Source organism: Bufo gargarizans, chromosome 1 (assembly GCF_014858855.1).
Source record: "Bufo gargarizans isolate SCDJY-AF-19 chromosome 1, ASM1485885v1, whole genome shotgun sequence".
In the NCBI taxonomy this organism is placed as follows: Eukaryota; Metazoa; Chordata; class Amphibia; order Anura; family Bufonidae; genus Bufo; species Bufo gargarizans.
Window position 1 is genome coordinate 151,849,629 of NC_058080.1, and position 13,508 is coordinate 151,863,136.

The 13,508-nt window shown below is 44.6% G+C and overlaps 1 protein-coding gene across 4 annotated transcripts in view; it reads right to left on the bottom strand.

The window, feature by feature from the left end:
• Positions 1–11,163, bottom strand: part of FGL1 (fibrinogen like 1) — a 42,678-nt gene extending 31,515 nt beyond the window's left edge. The window contains exons 1-2 of one of the 4 annotated variants that reach the window (XM_044299691.1): positions 10,998–11,163; positions 9,745–9,846 (exon numbers count right to left, since the gene is read on the bottom strand). In XM_044299691.1, the coding sequence (XP_044155626.1) occupies positions 9,745–9,773 (29 nt within the window). In that variant the 5' untranslated portion in view covers positions 9,774–9,846; positions 10,998–11,163. Of the gene's footprint in view, positions 1–9,744; positions 9,850–10,997 lie in introns of all 4 variants that reach the window. The other 3 variants (XM_044299685.1, XM_044299678.1, XM_044299697.1) reach the window with 3 other exon arrangements.
• Between the last annotated feature and the right edge of the window lie 2,345 nt (positions 11,164–13,508).

Genomic DNA, 13,508 nt, shown 5'->3' on the forward strand with positions numbered 1-13,508 from the left:
GTATCCATCAGAGGAACAGCAGCACCTGGACCCAATCATGAGGGTGTGGTTCTATCCAAACACATACGATTCCTATTTAAGTTCATTTTGGAATAGTCAAGTGTCAGACGTCATTGCTAGACCACAGCTTGTGTCTTTTATATGGTCTCTGTTCACTTAGACCTCAAGCGGCCAACATGTGCTCTGCGGTAAGACTCTAACTTCACGAAGAAAAAGGGAGATTGCTAAATGGAGAGTTTCCATAAAACTGATTCATGGTTGATCAGGTTTCAGCATGTATTTGAGTTCATTAAAATAAGTAATCTGTTTATAAACAGTTTTTTGTTCAAAATTTTGTATCCAATCTTATTGCAGAGAATCTCTCAATATTTTTTAATTAACTACCTCAGGACCGCCTAACGCAGGATCGCGGTCCGGAGGCAGCAGTCTCAGGCAGAGTCACGCATTGGCGCGTCATCTCGCGAGGGGTTAGAGGGGTATTACATCATCAGCCTGCCAGCCAATGATCGTTGCTGGAAGGCTGATGATTTTCAAAAAAACGAATCACAAGCCATATAACACCTTATATTTATAAATATAAGGTGTTAAATGGCTTCTCTGCTCCTCTGCTGGTCCTTTTGGTCGGTTGGTTCCAGCAGAGGAGCAGGCATCACAGTGAGTACACACAAAACACTACACTTAGCCCCAGATCACCCCCATCACCCCAATTAACCCCTTGATCGCCCCTGTCAATCACCTAGTGAAAGGGAAAAAAGTGATCAGTGTAAACTGTCACATTTTTTTTTTCACTGGTATTGACTGTTAGGTTTTAGGAAAGTTTAGGCCCCTTGGTTAGGTAGTTAGCGATCGTTTAGCTATCGCTAATCAGCATTTGTACTTTTATTGTATCTGTAAGTGATCAAAAGTCAGATCTATAATTGTATTAGTCTCACCTTAATTCGCCCTCCACCCAAAACGCACTGTTTGCCCGATCAGGCCTGATCGGTCGCCCACACGTGCGTTCACCCACGCCCGCCCCGACGCAGTGACAAAAAAAATATTATTTTTTTGGATCACTGCACAATCACTTTACAAGCGCTGCGGCGATAAAAAAAAAATCAGTTTTGATATTTTTTATCAATCGCAGCGGCCTCCGGTACTTCGCTAGCCTCCCCTTTGTAAGACAGGCTTGCTTTTTTTCTTGGGTAGTCTCAGGGAATACCCCCTAAATGTAGTAGTCCAAATGTCAAACAAGGGGTATTCTTCTGAAGAGGCCTACAGGCTTCTGACCCAGTCAGATGAGGAATGGGAACCCTCATCTGACGAATCTAGCGGGTCAGAATATGAACCTGTAGAAAGCAGTGGCAGTCTGACCCAAAGTTCGGATGAGGAGGTTGAGGTGCCTGATACCACCAGGTGTACCCGTCCCCGTGTTGCTACACCACAGGTTGCGCAGGATCCGCTTCAAGGGCAGCAGAGTGGGGCTGGCACTGTCGGATTACGTGGTGAGGCATACACCAGCAGCGCAGCCGACCCTGGACCTAGTACCAGCACTGCAGTACAACATGGTGAAGCAAGCACCAGAAGCAAGCACCAGAAGGGCAGTTGAAGCTGGTACGGTGGCACGTACAATAGTTCCCCCTTAGCAGCCACCGCACAGACAGGCCCGTAGAGCCCCTAGAGTCCCTGAGGTGCTGGCAAACCCTGATTGGCAGTCCCCAACTTCAGCCGCACCATTAGTTCCCCCTTTCACCGCCCAGTCTGGATTTCGGGTTGAGACAGCTCAGATCAGTTCGGCACTGGGATTTTTTGAGCTGTTCTTGACTGCGGAGCTCTTGGACACAGTCGTGGCAGAAACTAATCGATATGCCACTCAATATATAGCCGCCAACCCGGGAAGCTATTATGCCCAGCCTTTCCGGTGGAAACCCGTCCAAGTTTCCGAATTAAAAAAATTTCTGGGCCTTCTCCTCAACATGGGTCTAACCAAAAAGCATGAATTGAGGTCATATTGGTCCACGAACCCAATTCATCACATGCCCATGTTCTCTGCTGCCATGTTCAGGGCACGATTTGAGGCCATACTGCGTTTCCTGCACTTTAGCGACAACACCACCTCCCATCCCAGAGGCCACCCAGCTTTTGACCGGCTCCACAAAATTCGGCCCCTCATAGACCACTTCAACAACAAATTAGCAGATTTGTATACGCCTGAGCAAAACATCTGCGTAGACGAGTCCCTTATACATTTTACCGGGCGCCTCAGATCTATGAGGGTAAAGATCAGACCCTGGAGACGGTCGGTTGCCCTGACTACCTGGGGAGCAGTGGGAAGACAGTCTGGGACTTGGTGTCACCCTTATTTGGCAAGGGGTACCATCTTTATGTGGACAATTTCTACACAAGTGTGCCCCTCTTCAGGCATTTGTTCCTAGAACAGATTGGCTGCTGTGGCACCGCGCGACCTAGTCGCCGGAGCTTCCCCCAATGGCTCGTTACAACCCATCTTGCAAGGGGGGAGAGGGCTGCCTTGTGTAATGAAGAACTGCCCGCGGTGAAATAGAGAGACAAGTGTGACGTTTACATGCTCTCCTCCATTCACGCAGACACGACAATACAAATTGAACGAGCAACCAGTGTCATTGAAAAGCCCCTCTGTGTTCATGACTATAATTCGCTTATGGGAGGGGGGGATTTCAATGACCAGATGTTGGCTCCTTATTTAGTTTCCCGACGCACCAAATGTTATTATAAAGTTAATAAATTTATTGCATTGCGGCCTGGTTTTTTCTTTTTTGTTATGTTTTTTTTACCTTCCAGGTGGACCAACCGATCGACTAGCTGCAGCACCTAGGCTGCAAAAAAGTATCACACATGTGGTATCGCCATACTCAGGAGAAGTTGGGCAATTTGTTTTGGGGTGTCATTTTACATATACCCATTCTGGGTGAGATAAATATCTTGGTCAAATGCCAACTTTGTATAAAAAAATGGGAAAAGTTGTCTTTTGCCGAGATATTTCTCTCACCCAGCATGGGTATATGTAAAAAGACACCCCAAAACACATTGCCCTACTTCTTCTGAGTACGGCAATACCACATGTGTGACACTTTTTTGCAGCCTAGGTGGGAAAAGGTGCCCACATTCCAAAGAGCACCTTTCGGATTTCACAGGGCATTTTTTACACATTTTGATTTCAAACTACTTTGCACGCATTAGGGCCCCTAAAATGCCAGGGCAGTATAACTACCCCACAAGTGACCCCATTTTGGAAAGAAGACACCCCAAGGTATTCCGTGAGGTGCATGGCGAGTTCCTCGAATTTTTTATTTTTTGTCACAAGATCGTAAAAAGTGGTCTGGTCATTAAGGGTGTTTAAGCTAGGGGAGCTGAGGTGGTTAAAAGGGTTGTCTCACTTCAGTAAGTGTCATTTATCATGTAGAGAAAGTTAATACAAGCCACTTACTAATGTATTGTGATTGTCCATGGTCGTGGTGGTCGTGCTTGCACACTACTGGAAAAAGCACTGGCCTCTCTGGTGGCTGGGACAGTGGAAGCGCACATAGGCTAATGCTTTTTCCTATAGTGTACAAGCACGACCATCACTGATGGATCGCAGGGTGGTTGTAACCATGGAAACGAGCAGTGTATAATGTGATGGAAAAATGAATCCAGCTAGCAAAGAAAGCAGTATGTATAATAACAATACATTAGTAAGTGGCTTGTATTAACTTCCTCTACATAATAAATGTTATTTGCTGAAGTGAGACAATCCCTTTAAGGCAAGAAAACAATATATTATATATACAATATTTCCAGGAATAATTATGATATCTCGTAAATGTGTAAGCCTATTAGGCTCGGTTTTTTTTAATGCAATATTTAAGACCAAAGCCAGGAGAAGAGGAGGGGCCCTCAAAAAGAGGAAAAGACCCAATCTTTATTTTATTCATTTTCTTAGTATATGATTCATTCCTGGCTTTGGCTTCAAAAATGGCATAAAAAAACTAAAATCCAGCCCCAGCTGAAAAAGGTTCCCCCCAGCTAATTTCATAGAAGTCATACTAACCTTACCGATCCACCGATGATCCCATTCTGATACTTCCTGGTCAACCACTGGTCTCAAGAGTAATTTCCTATCTGTTGTAAGGAATCCGGAAGTGTATACCCATGGGGGACTGGGAAGTGTCAGAACAGAAGCGTTGGAGTGGTGGGGGTGGTAAGGGTAATAGGACTTATTTTATTATTTTACACAGTTCTGAATTTTTTTTTAAACTGTAATTGGCCAGACAACCCTTTTAAGGGTGCTCATGCATGTTGTGGTATGGTTTACCACAAATTGCTGTACTACATATTGAAAAATCAAGGCAATTCGCAGTAAAGCTGTATTTCCTGTGGTTTTGACCAGGCACTCAATTAATTACATTCCTAGTTATGTGAATGGCTCATATACTTGACTTTGGAAAGAAGTAGATCCTTGAGTGGCATCTAATTGATTCTCCAAGAAGAATATGACTCCTTTTTATTTTATTTTACACAATTCTGAAGTAGATCCTTCTGTGGCATCTAATTGACTTTCTATATTTTAATGTCAACCACTACAAAAGCAGTATTCCATATTTCTGTAGAGAGCCTGCAGGGCACAACCCTCTAGTTTACCTCTTAGACAACACTCAGAAGGCACAATACTGAGTAGGAGAATAGCTAGTTCGATCCGGGCCGTTCAACGTCTTTGATATCATGGTCAATAGCAAGTGGTTTACAGGGGAAGGGGCTGCCTCTCCACTCCACTGGGCCCCTTGCTTTGCAATTGTAGGGTCCGATGATTGCTATGGCTGTCATAGGCCTTACAATGGCCTCTGGGTTTGCCATCTAGGGAAGCCCTTTTAGGCTCCTCCAGAGTGTAAACTGACAGATAAAATACAATGCAGTAGTTAACATTATTTATATCCTAAAAAAATCGTTTGACTGAATATTGTGCTATGATTGCGCCTTGCTTTTTATTGTAGATGCACACCATAATTTGCGCATTGCCCCGCTGAATGCTGTCCACGCAGCATTAGCATCGCGCATTGCTTCGACCATGTTTGCATCACTTATGGCCTGTTGCCTCCTTCCCTGCATCAAATGTCATTAGCCTGTCACGGCAATATATTCTAATTGTTACCATGGAGATGCATACACTTTGCATCCCACATGATTGCCGGCCTGTCCGTATGGCTGGGAGATCTTCAGCCCCGCTTATCCCTGCTGCCTCCGGTACCGCCTCTCCCACGTGACCTCGTCGCTGGCGTGTGACGTTATGCGCTACGCCCGCGATGGATCTTGGGCGCGATGCCTCTGCCCAGGTGATCTGCCTGACGCGCGGGCCTCGTGCCTGGGAGAATCGCGTTGCATCCCGATGACGTCTGCGAGGAGGGGGAGTGACAAAGGAAAGGCACGGCGATTTATCAAGGTGCACAACTGCGGCTGGTTGATATAGTTGTTTCCCCCAACCATAGGGGATCCACTAGATACTGGATCACTGTATCCCCCTGACCGTCCAGCAGAGGACCACCCCTCCTCTGCAATACCGCATCCCACCATCCTGGGATAGCGGATATAAGCCTTTTTTTGCTTTTTTCCAGTGTTTATTTAGCCTCAGGCTATACACTGCGGTTATTTATCTGTCGTTTTCCATCCTCTGTATTTACTCCCCTGAAGAGTCACAGACAGAAACGTGCCACGTCGGGAGGTCATTGGAAGTACCACAATTATTTTTGCACTGGCAATAATGTTGTAGATTTAGGGATCAGGCCCAAGATAGGGGCAGGTATCCAGACGTGGTCGCCCCTTTCGGGCCGGGTGTTCTGTATAGGTAGGTAGAAGTAAAATAGCCCCCCCTCCCCAATTGGTAGGGCTACAGAGGGCAAGTACTGCTTCTACTATACAGAAACAGAGCAAGTCCGTAACTCTCCGTGTGGTATACATCCATCATTTCCTGAACCTATCCCTCCTGACTGATCCCATCATCTACAAGGGTCTGGTAAGACTGCCCACGCCTTTCAATAGGCGGAGCAGATTTGTTTTCACTACCATTAACCAGGGTACCATTATTTGGTCCCTCTATGTACTGTATGTATGTTTGTGTATTGTAGTGAGTCATATTATTCTGTCATCTTTAGACCACATTAAAAGTTATATTTTAATATAATCACACTCGCTCCCTCCTTGGGGGCCCCTCTTTGTGCCTATTTACCTTTGGAGTGCTAACATAGCCTGAATAGATTCAGAGCTTTGATTAATTTTCCTTCTGCAATTGAAGAGTCTCCCTCCAGATCTCCCGGCGCAAAGCGTCACTCCTTCTCGGCATGTCCTGGGCAGAACAAGGATTCTGGAGCTGGGCTAGTGCTTCCATGGCCGTAGGCAACTGTGGCTCTTCTCCTATGTCAGCAGAAAACTTGGTCCCGGTGGTGGTTTGAATGTCTCCTTAGGCAAGGAAGAGCATCCTACTGCTGCCACCAATGTGACGGACCCCCAGTACTCAGGAATAGTATGTCCGCCTCTGTGTTCTTCCTTACTCAGGAGATATTGATACTGGTCTTTAGCTCCTAGTTTTCCCCAGTCACTGGTCGAGACTCAGTGTAGGTGAAATAAAGTCTGCTTTATTGAGCAACTGCACAGACTTATATACCGAAAGTGATCAGATGAAACTGTAATCCCATCACATCCCCCTTCCCCTCCCCAGACATTCTGTCTGTAGCACACCACAGGGGTCCACCTGCTGACGGTGTTTTGATAACAAGTTGCACAGTATACCATAATTACACATATCCAACACCAATACACATTTAACAAACTGATGACCATGTCGTCCCAGTCATCACAAATGGTTACGTGACGCAAGGGGAGCAGATCACTGCTGCGGCCAGTGATTAGCTGAGGCAGAGTCAAACAGGAAGTTTACATTCAGGGAGTCCGGCAAAGCAGCCGAAGCCAAGGAGCAAAGATTCCAGGAGCCATTGCCGGGAAGTAGGTAAGTATGCTTCCTTCCCTTCGCAGGTCTGCCATGGGAAGGGGGGTGTCAAAAACACCCCAAAGGTGCACAACCCCTTCAAGGCCTCTGCAAACCTGAAATGGTGCTTTAAAAACATCCTAAAAAATGGAGGCAGCAAAATCTACAAGGTGCTCCTTTATTTCTGAGGCTGGTATTTGAGTCAAGTAGCACTTTAGGGCCACATATAGGATATTTCTAAAAACAGCACAGTGTGATAAATATGGTATTTTATTTCTTTTTTATGACCAACTGCATTCCAAAAATTGATTGGAGTTGAAAATCTGCAAAAAAAAAATAAAGTTTATAAGTTTCACTTAAATTTATGCTGCTTTCTGTGAGAGTTAACAAACTTTGTAAACGCCAATCTGAATATTTTTAGGGGTACAGGTAACTGGTGATTTATTGGGGGGGGGGGGGGTTCTAGTATATAGGCCCCTCAGAGTCACTTTAGGACTGAATTGGTCCCTAATAAAATAAGATATGGAAATTTCCCTGAAGATTTGAAAAATTGCTGTTATAAGCCATATCAGCCTTTGAATGGCTCCAAAAATAAAAGTAAAAAAAAAAAAATTCAAGTTATAAAAGTACGTTTGAAAAACGATGCCAACATAAAGTAAATGTTTAAAAAACATTAGTTATTAACTATTTTGTGAAGTGTGACTATGCGCCTTAAAAGCAATAAAATTCTAATTTGGAAAATTGCAAATTTTGTTAAATTTTCATTCAATCTTAGATTTTTTAAGTAAATAAAAAAAATGTCGACCAAAATTTACCACTAACATAAAGTACAAATAAAACTCAGAATGGCTTGGATAAGTTAAACCATTTTAAAGATTTACCACATAATATGACACGTCAGTTTAAAAAAATGGAGCTGCATCCTGAAGGCCAAAATAGGGCTAATTCTTAAAGGGGTTGTCCACCCATTTATATTGATGACACTATTCCTGCTCCACAAGAGACAGCAGGAATAGTGTGCGGACCAGGAAGCCATGCAAGCGCCGCCTCCTCGTCTCACAGCTGATCGGTGGGGGTGTCGGGCGTCGGACTCCCACCGATCTGATATTAATGACCTATCCTGATGATAGGTCATCACATACGTGTAACTAAAGCCATATGTCACCAGAAGCTGTTTGTTGCTCCTCAATACGTGCCACTGATTCAGAGAAATGTATTTATGTATTGTGTTATGTAAATTAGCCTCTTGGTGCAACAAGGGTGTTGCTGTTGCGCCTCCTCATTGCACCCAGAGGCTCCACTCAGTTTTTTCTGCCGGCTGCGCCCCCCTCTGCTGGCTGCCCCCACCACTCTGACTGATAGGACCAGGCAGTCTGTTCTCACGTCTGGCCATGATGTCTCGCGGCAGCATGTTTGGCGCACCCACAATACATGACTGGAGATCGATGGACAAATGCACCTAGTAGACTCATATACAGATGTACAGTAGACCAATGGCTGGGCTGGAACTCACAGCATCATAAGTCACAATGATGTAGTGAGTTCTGTTCAGCTGGGTCGTGGTTAGTCTGGGAAATATGGCCATCACATAGACGATATTTCCTGGACCACAATCATTCGTGTGAAAATGGCTTTTGGGCACATCATAGAAGAGGGTTCCTGCTTGAGACTGTCCTCTATTAAAAATGAATAGAATATTACATGTAATACCACATTTCTCCAGCAGTGGTAGCTGCAGTTGATGTGTGAGGATGCTTACCGCTTCCCCAATTAAAATAGCTGATTGCCAGAAGTTTTATTTGTTGAACCTACAGAGATCAGATTAACATCAGCTGGTCTCTGTTTAGAAAGGGGACGGGGGGCAGATGAGACCAGCTTATAAGGGCAGCAAGGTATGGGGGGGGGGGGGATGAATTAAAAGGTTTGGTATCCCTATGACAATGGTTTGCCAAACTGTGGCTCTCTGGCGATTGCAAAACTACAATTCCCATCATGCTCTGATAGCCTGCAGTTATCATTGCATGATGGGAGCTGTAGTTTTGCAACAGCTGGACATCCTCAGGTTTGGAGATCACTGCTATAGGCAGATATTATGCAGTTTTCTATTAAAGGGAGTCTGTCAACAGTTTTGACCAGACAAAACTGCTGACAGCACTAGGTAGGGGCTGGAGAGAGCAGGACAATGATACCTTTTGTGGCTCTTTTATCATCAGGAGTAGTGTGAATATGAACTTTTATTCTGCTAGGCAATTTTCCTGTACCATCAATCCAGGAGACCACTACAGCTGTCACTCAAAACAGAGGAGAGGGGCTGTGAAGCAGCTGAATGCAGAGGGCACTTTGTGGTGAAGCTCCACCTCCTGGGCACTTGCAGGAGCAGCATCTGGCAGAATAAAAGTAGTATTTGCACTGCTCCTGATAGGGAAAGCTCTGCAGAAGGTATATTTATTCTACTCTCTCCTGCCCTTATGTAGCAGGGTCCAAACTGCTGACAAATTCCCTTTAATATTAGTGGTAGTTTGGAATATTACACTTGTAAACTCTTGCATGGCATTCACCGGTATGACATTAATGCATATACAGTATTTTCTTTTTGTGTAATACACATCCAGACTGATGTAAGTACCTAACCAGCACAATACTACAGAAAGATAAACCCACGACACGATAATTCCCATGATATAAACCTTGACTTACAGACCTGTTGGTGGTCTACAGTCCACCCAAATGTACAAGCCAGTGCTGTGACTGAGAAGAGAACATGAGCTTACCCCTCTGCTGGATTTTGCGGTAGCTTCATTGACTCCTTTCCTGGGGTGGTTTTTCCAGGTTCTGTTCGATGCGCTGCTCAGTTGAGCAACTGTAACACAGATCTGCTATGAGTCAGGGGCCAAGAATGTTTCGGATTATCCACATTTACAGAGAACACAATAAAAGCATAAAGTGAGTAGGACGTTCCAAAAAACGCGACAAGAGCAAATAACCGCATCAAATCAAGTAGCAAATCACATGAAAAATATATAAAAGGAGCAGAGGTGGTGCCTCAACCGCAATCTTAATATGATGGGGGGATGTGTAGACAGGCTTTATGGGGTCCTGTTGTTTTAACCCTTTTTGTCCTCATCTTATGCTCTCTTTTATGATGGTGACGCTTTAAAGAGAATGTGTTTGCTGCAAGATGTCTTTTTTCTTTTTTTTCCCCCCTAGAAACGTATTCATTTATTCCAAATTTAAATACAAAATGTTCAGTATTTTTACTTTCAGGAGTGGCCCCATCAGCCCTTTTCATCTCAAGATTTTAAAATGAGATTTTTATAAGTATAAAGGATTTTTTTAATTATTTTTTGCAGATTACCGTACCCTCGTCTACGACTTGTGCCTGGTCTAGCAGTTTAGCTCCTACCAGTTTCTCTCCAGCGTCATTGGAACGGAAAGACGAATCCCATGAAGCTGATATCAGAAAATCTCAGCACTCACTCAAACCTCTTTTACTGATCTATAGCAGAGCACGGAGGACGCGTTTTGGCCTGACACAGGCTGACAGGGGCTTTGGACGGGCCGAAACACATCTTCTGCCGTGGGTCAATAACATTGGTTTTGAGAGCAGATTGTGAGTGCTAGGATTTTTCGGATATGAACTGTATTGACTCTGGCGCCTCCATTAGGTATATGAATAAGCACTTCACATAGCACTGTGCCAATTAGTCTGTTAGGCAACGTAAGAAAGGCTGCATTTTACGACTTCCTAAAGTATGCGAAGTGCATAATAATTGGGGCATGCCCCGAAACCATCTTTTTGGTGCAGTTTCTGCTAGTCAATCCCCACCGGTCTGTGTAGAGCACTTATAATCTATAGTGTCAGGGACAAGCAAATACAAGAAGTGAATAAACGGTCCATGTTCTGTTACACACTGCAAAAAAACATACTACACGGGCATGGAATATGATATAATGTCAGGTCTACAGTCCATGCCATTTTGGAAAAATCTGAGGTCGAAAATGTAAATAATACCGCCATACTTACATATTACCGTCAGTTACGCATACTTCCAGCGTACCGTTATGATAAAGACATCCGTGCTGTTTACAAGAAAACAGATCCACCAAATGATCTACCCCATAGTATGGAGATGTAAGGAACAGTTTAAGGGCTTAAGCATCCTGTTATGCAATAGTCGCCTCCCGCAGCCAAGACAGGCGGAATAACAGGATCCAAGATTCCTAAGACACTGCTGAGAACTGAGGCCTCCCAGTGTTGTGAAACATGATCATACAGAGCATTGTCAGCCTGTGCTAGAAAGTCAGTGAATGGAGTCAGCGTGTGCTAGAAAGTCAGTGAACGGCGTCAGCGTGTGCTAGAAAGTCAGTGAACGGCGTCAGCGTGTGCTAGAAAGTCAGTGAACGGCGTCAGCGTGTGCTAGAAAGTCAGTGAACGGCGTCAGCGTGTGCTAGAAAGTCAGTGAACGGCGTCAGCGTGTGCTAGAAAGTCAGTGAACGGCGTCAGCGTGTGCTAGAAAGTCAGTGAACGGCGTCAGCGTGTGCTAGAAAGTCAGTGAACGGCGTCAGCGTGTGCTAGAAAGTCAGTGAACGGCGTCAGCGTGTGCTAGAAAGTCAGTGAACGGCGTCAGCGTGTGCTAGAATGTCAGTGAACTGGCGTCAGCGTGTGCTAGAATGTCAGTGAATGGAGTCAGCATATGCTAGAATGTCAGTGAATGGCGTCAGCGTGTGCTAGAAAATCAGTGAATGGAGTCAGTATGTGCTAGAAAGTCAGCATTTTTGGGGTTTCAAGTACAAGTCTTTTAAGAAGTATTGTAGCCAAACCTGTGATTTTGCTGACTAACCTTTAATCTCCCATTATGTGATCGATATATCTCTTCTTGAGCCCAAAGAGTATATGTAAAGTGCCAGGATGTGACCTTCTTGATTGGACTTTCCCTTCATAGCACCCTATCAGAGACGGTGACAAGGCTACAGCTGGACATATATATCAGATAAACGCCGGCCAAACTCTTCAATTTCAGTGAAACCAAATGGCCATGTAATGTGAATAGGGACCCTGCAACTCTCCCCCAATGACAGTTGTTTGGGACGATAGGGATAGGGCATGTTGGATTTCAACTGCCTAAATCGTTTGTTCTCAGGAGCCCCACTGCCAGAGGAGAAGGTGTAAATCCGACCTTAGAGTAGGTCAGACTGCTCATGTCACTTTTCCTGTTGTTCCCAGGTCTGGGCATACAGATGAGAAGGCCCACTGAAGGTAGTGACACCTCCATAAAAAAGATAAACTCTACAGAAAAAGGAAGATGGCCCCCAAAAGAAAGCTGCCACCCAAAAGGTATGAGGAGCAGAGTGGAACCATTACTAGACAATTTGGGAAAGCCCAGGCCTAGAACAAGGGAAGAAACCACAGCCACCCTTCTGTAATGAGTTTCTGAGAAGAAGCCACTGTCTTGACCCCCAATTTCCACTTTCTCCAGTTCTAGCCCACCCCATTATCTCTAAGGACTCTTTCCATTCATTTCTATGGACAGTACATGAATGTCATTTGCGTCCATATGTCCATTCCACAAATTATAGAAATGTTCTATTCTTGGCCGCAAACTGCAGTCCGTGCTCTGATTCAAGTCAAAAATAGCGAATGGCACATGGAGGTTGATTGGAAACGCCAGAGAAATCGCCTTTAAGGCATGAGGAGCCGAGTGACAGAGCCAGGCCTGTGAACAGCAAACTGCCCTGCACAGCTAATCGCATGGTAGACAATTCGGCCAACCCACAACATGTCTGTCACTGATTCTGAAAATTGATTGTCATGGCTCATGAACTCTGGGATTAGAGCGGACTCTTACCAAGACTGCTTCACAAAGGAAGTGACATGGGAGGAGGTTTGTAAAGAGCTGCATTCAGAAATGGGGGTGGGAGTTATAATTTTTTTAAAATAAATTCCGTCTTGCAGTGAAAAAGATGAAAACAAGATGTAATAGTTGCCGGGACCAATTTAATCGGGATCTTAATGAACATGACCAAAGTGGTGGCATCAAAAAGTAGGAATTAGTCCTACCAGTAACTGGTTTTCCAGGAAAATCCAACATGACATTACTACAGCACAATCACTGGAAGGGAAACTTCCTGGTGCTGTTATGCCGGATTCCTGGAAAACCAATCACTGGTAGAACAAATTCCTACTTTCCAGGAAGTCCTCTATAACAGCACCACAGAAGTAATACCAAATCAATACTAGGGAGGGACCACCACCGGAAGGAGTTTCCGTCCAAAGGCAAGATCCACATTGGCTTGAACATAGTAACATAGTATATAGGGCCGAAAAAATACATTTGTCCATCCAGTTCAGCCTGTTATCCTGCAAGTCGATCCAGAGGAAGGCAAAAAAAAAAAAACTGTGAGGTAGAAGCCAATTTTCCCCACTTAGGCCTCATGCACACAACCGTTGTCTATTATGCGGTCCGCAAACCGCAAAACACGGATGGCGTCCGTGTGTGTTTTGCAATTTTGTGGAACGGCACGGAAAGCCTTTAAT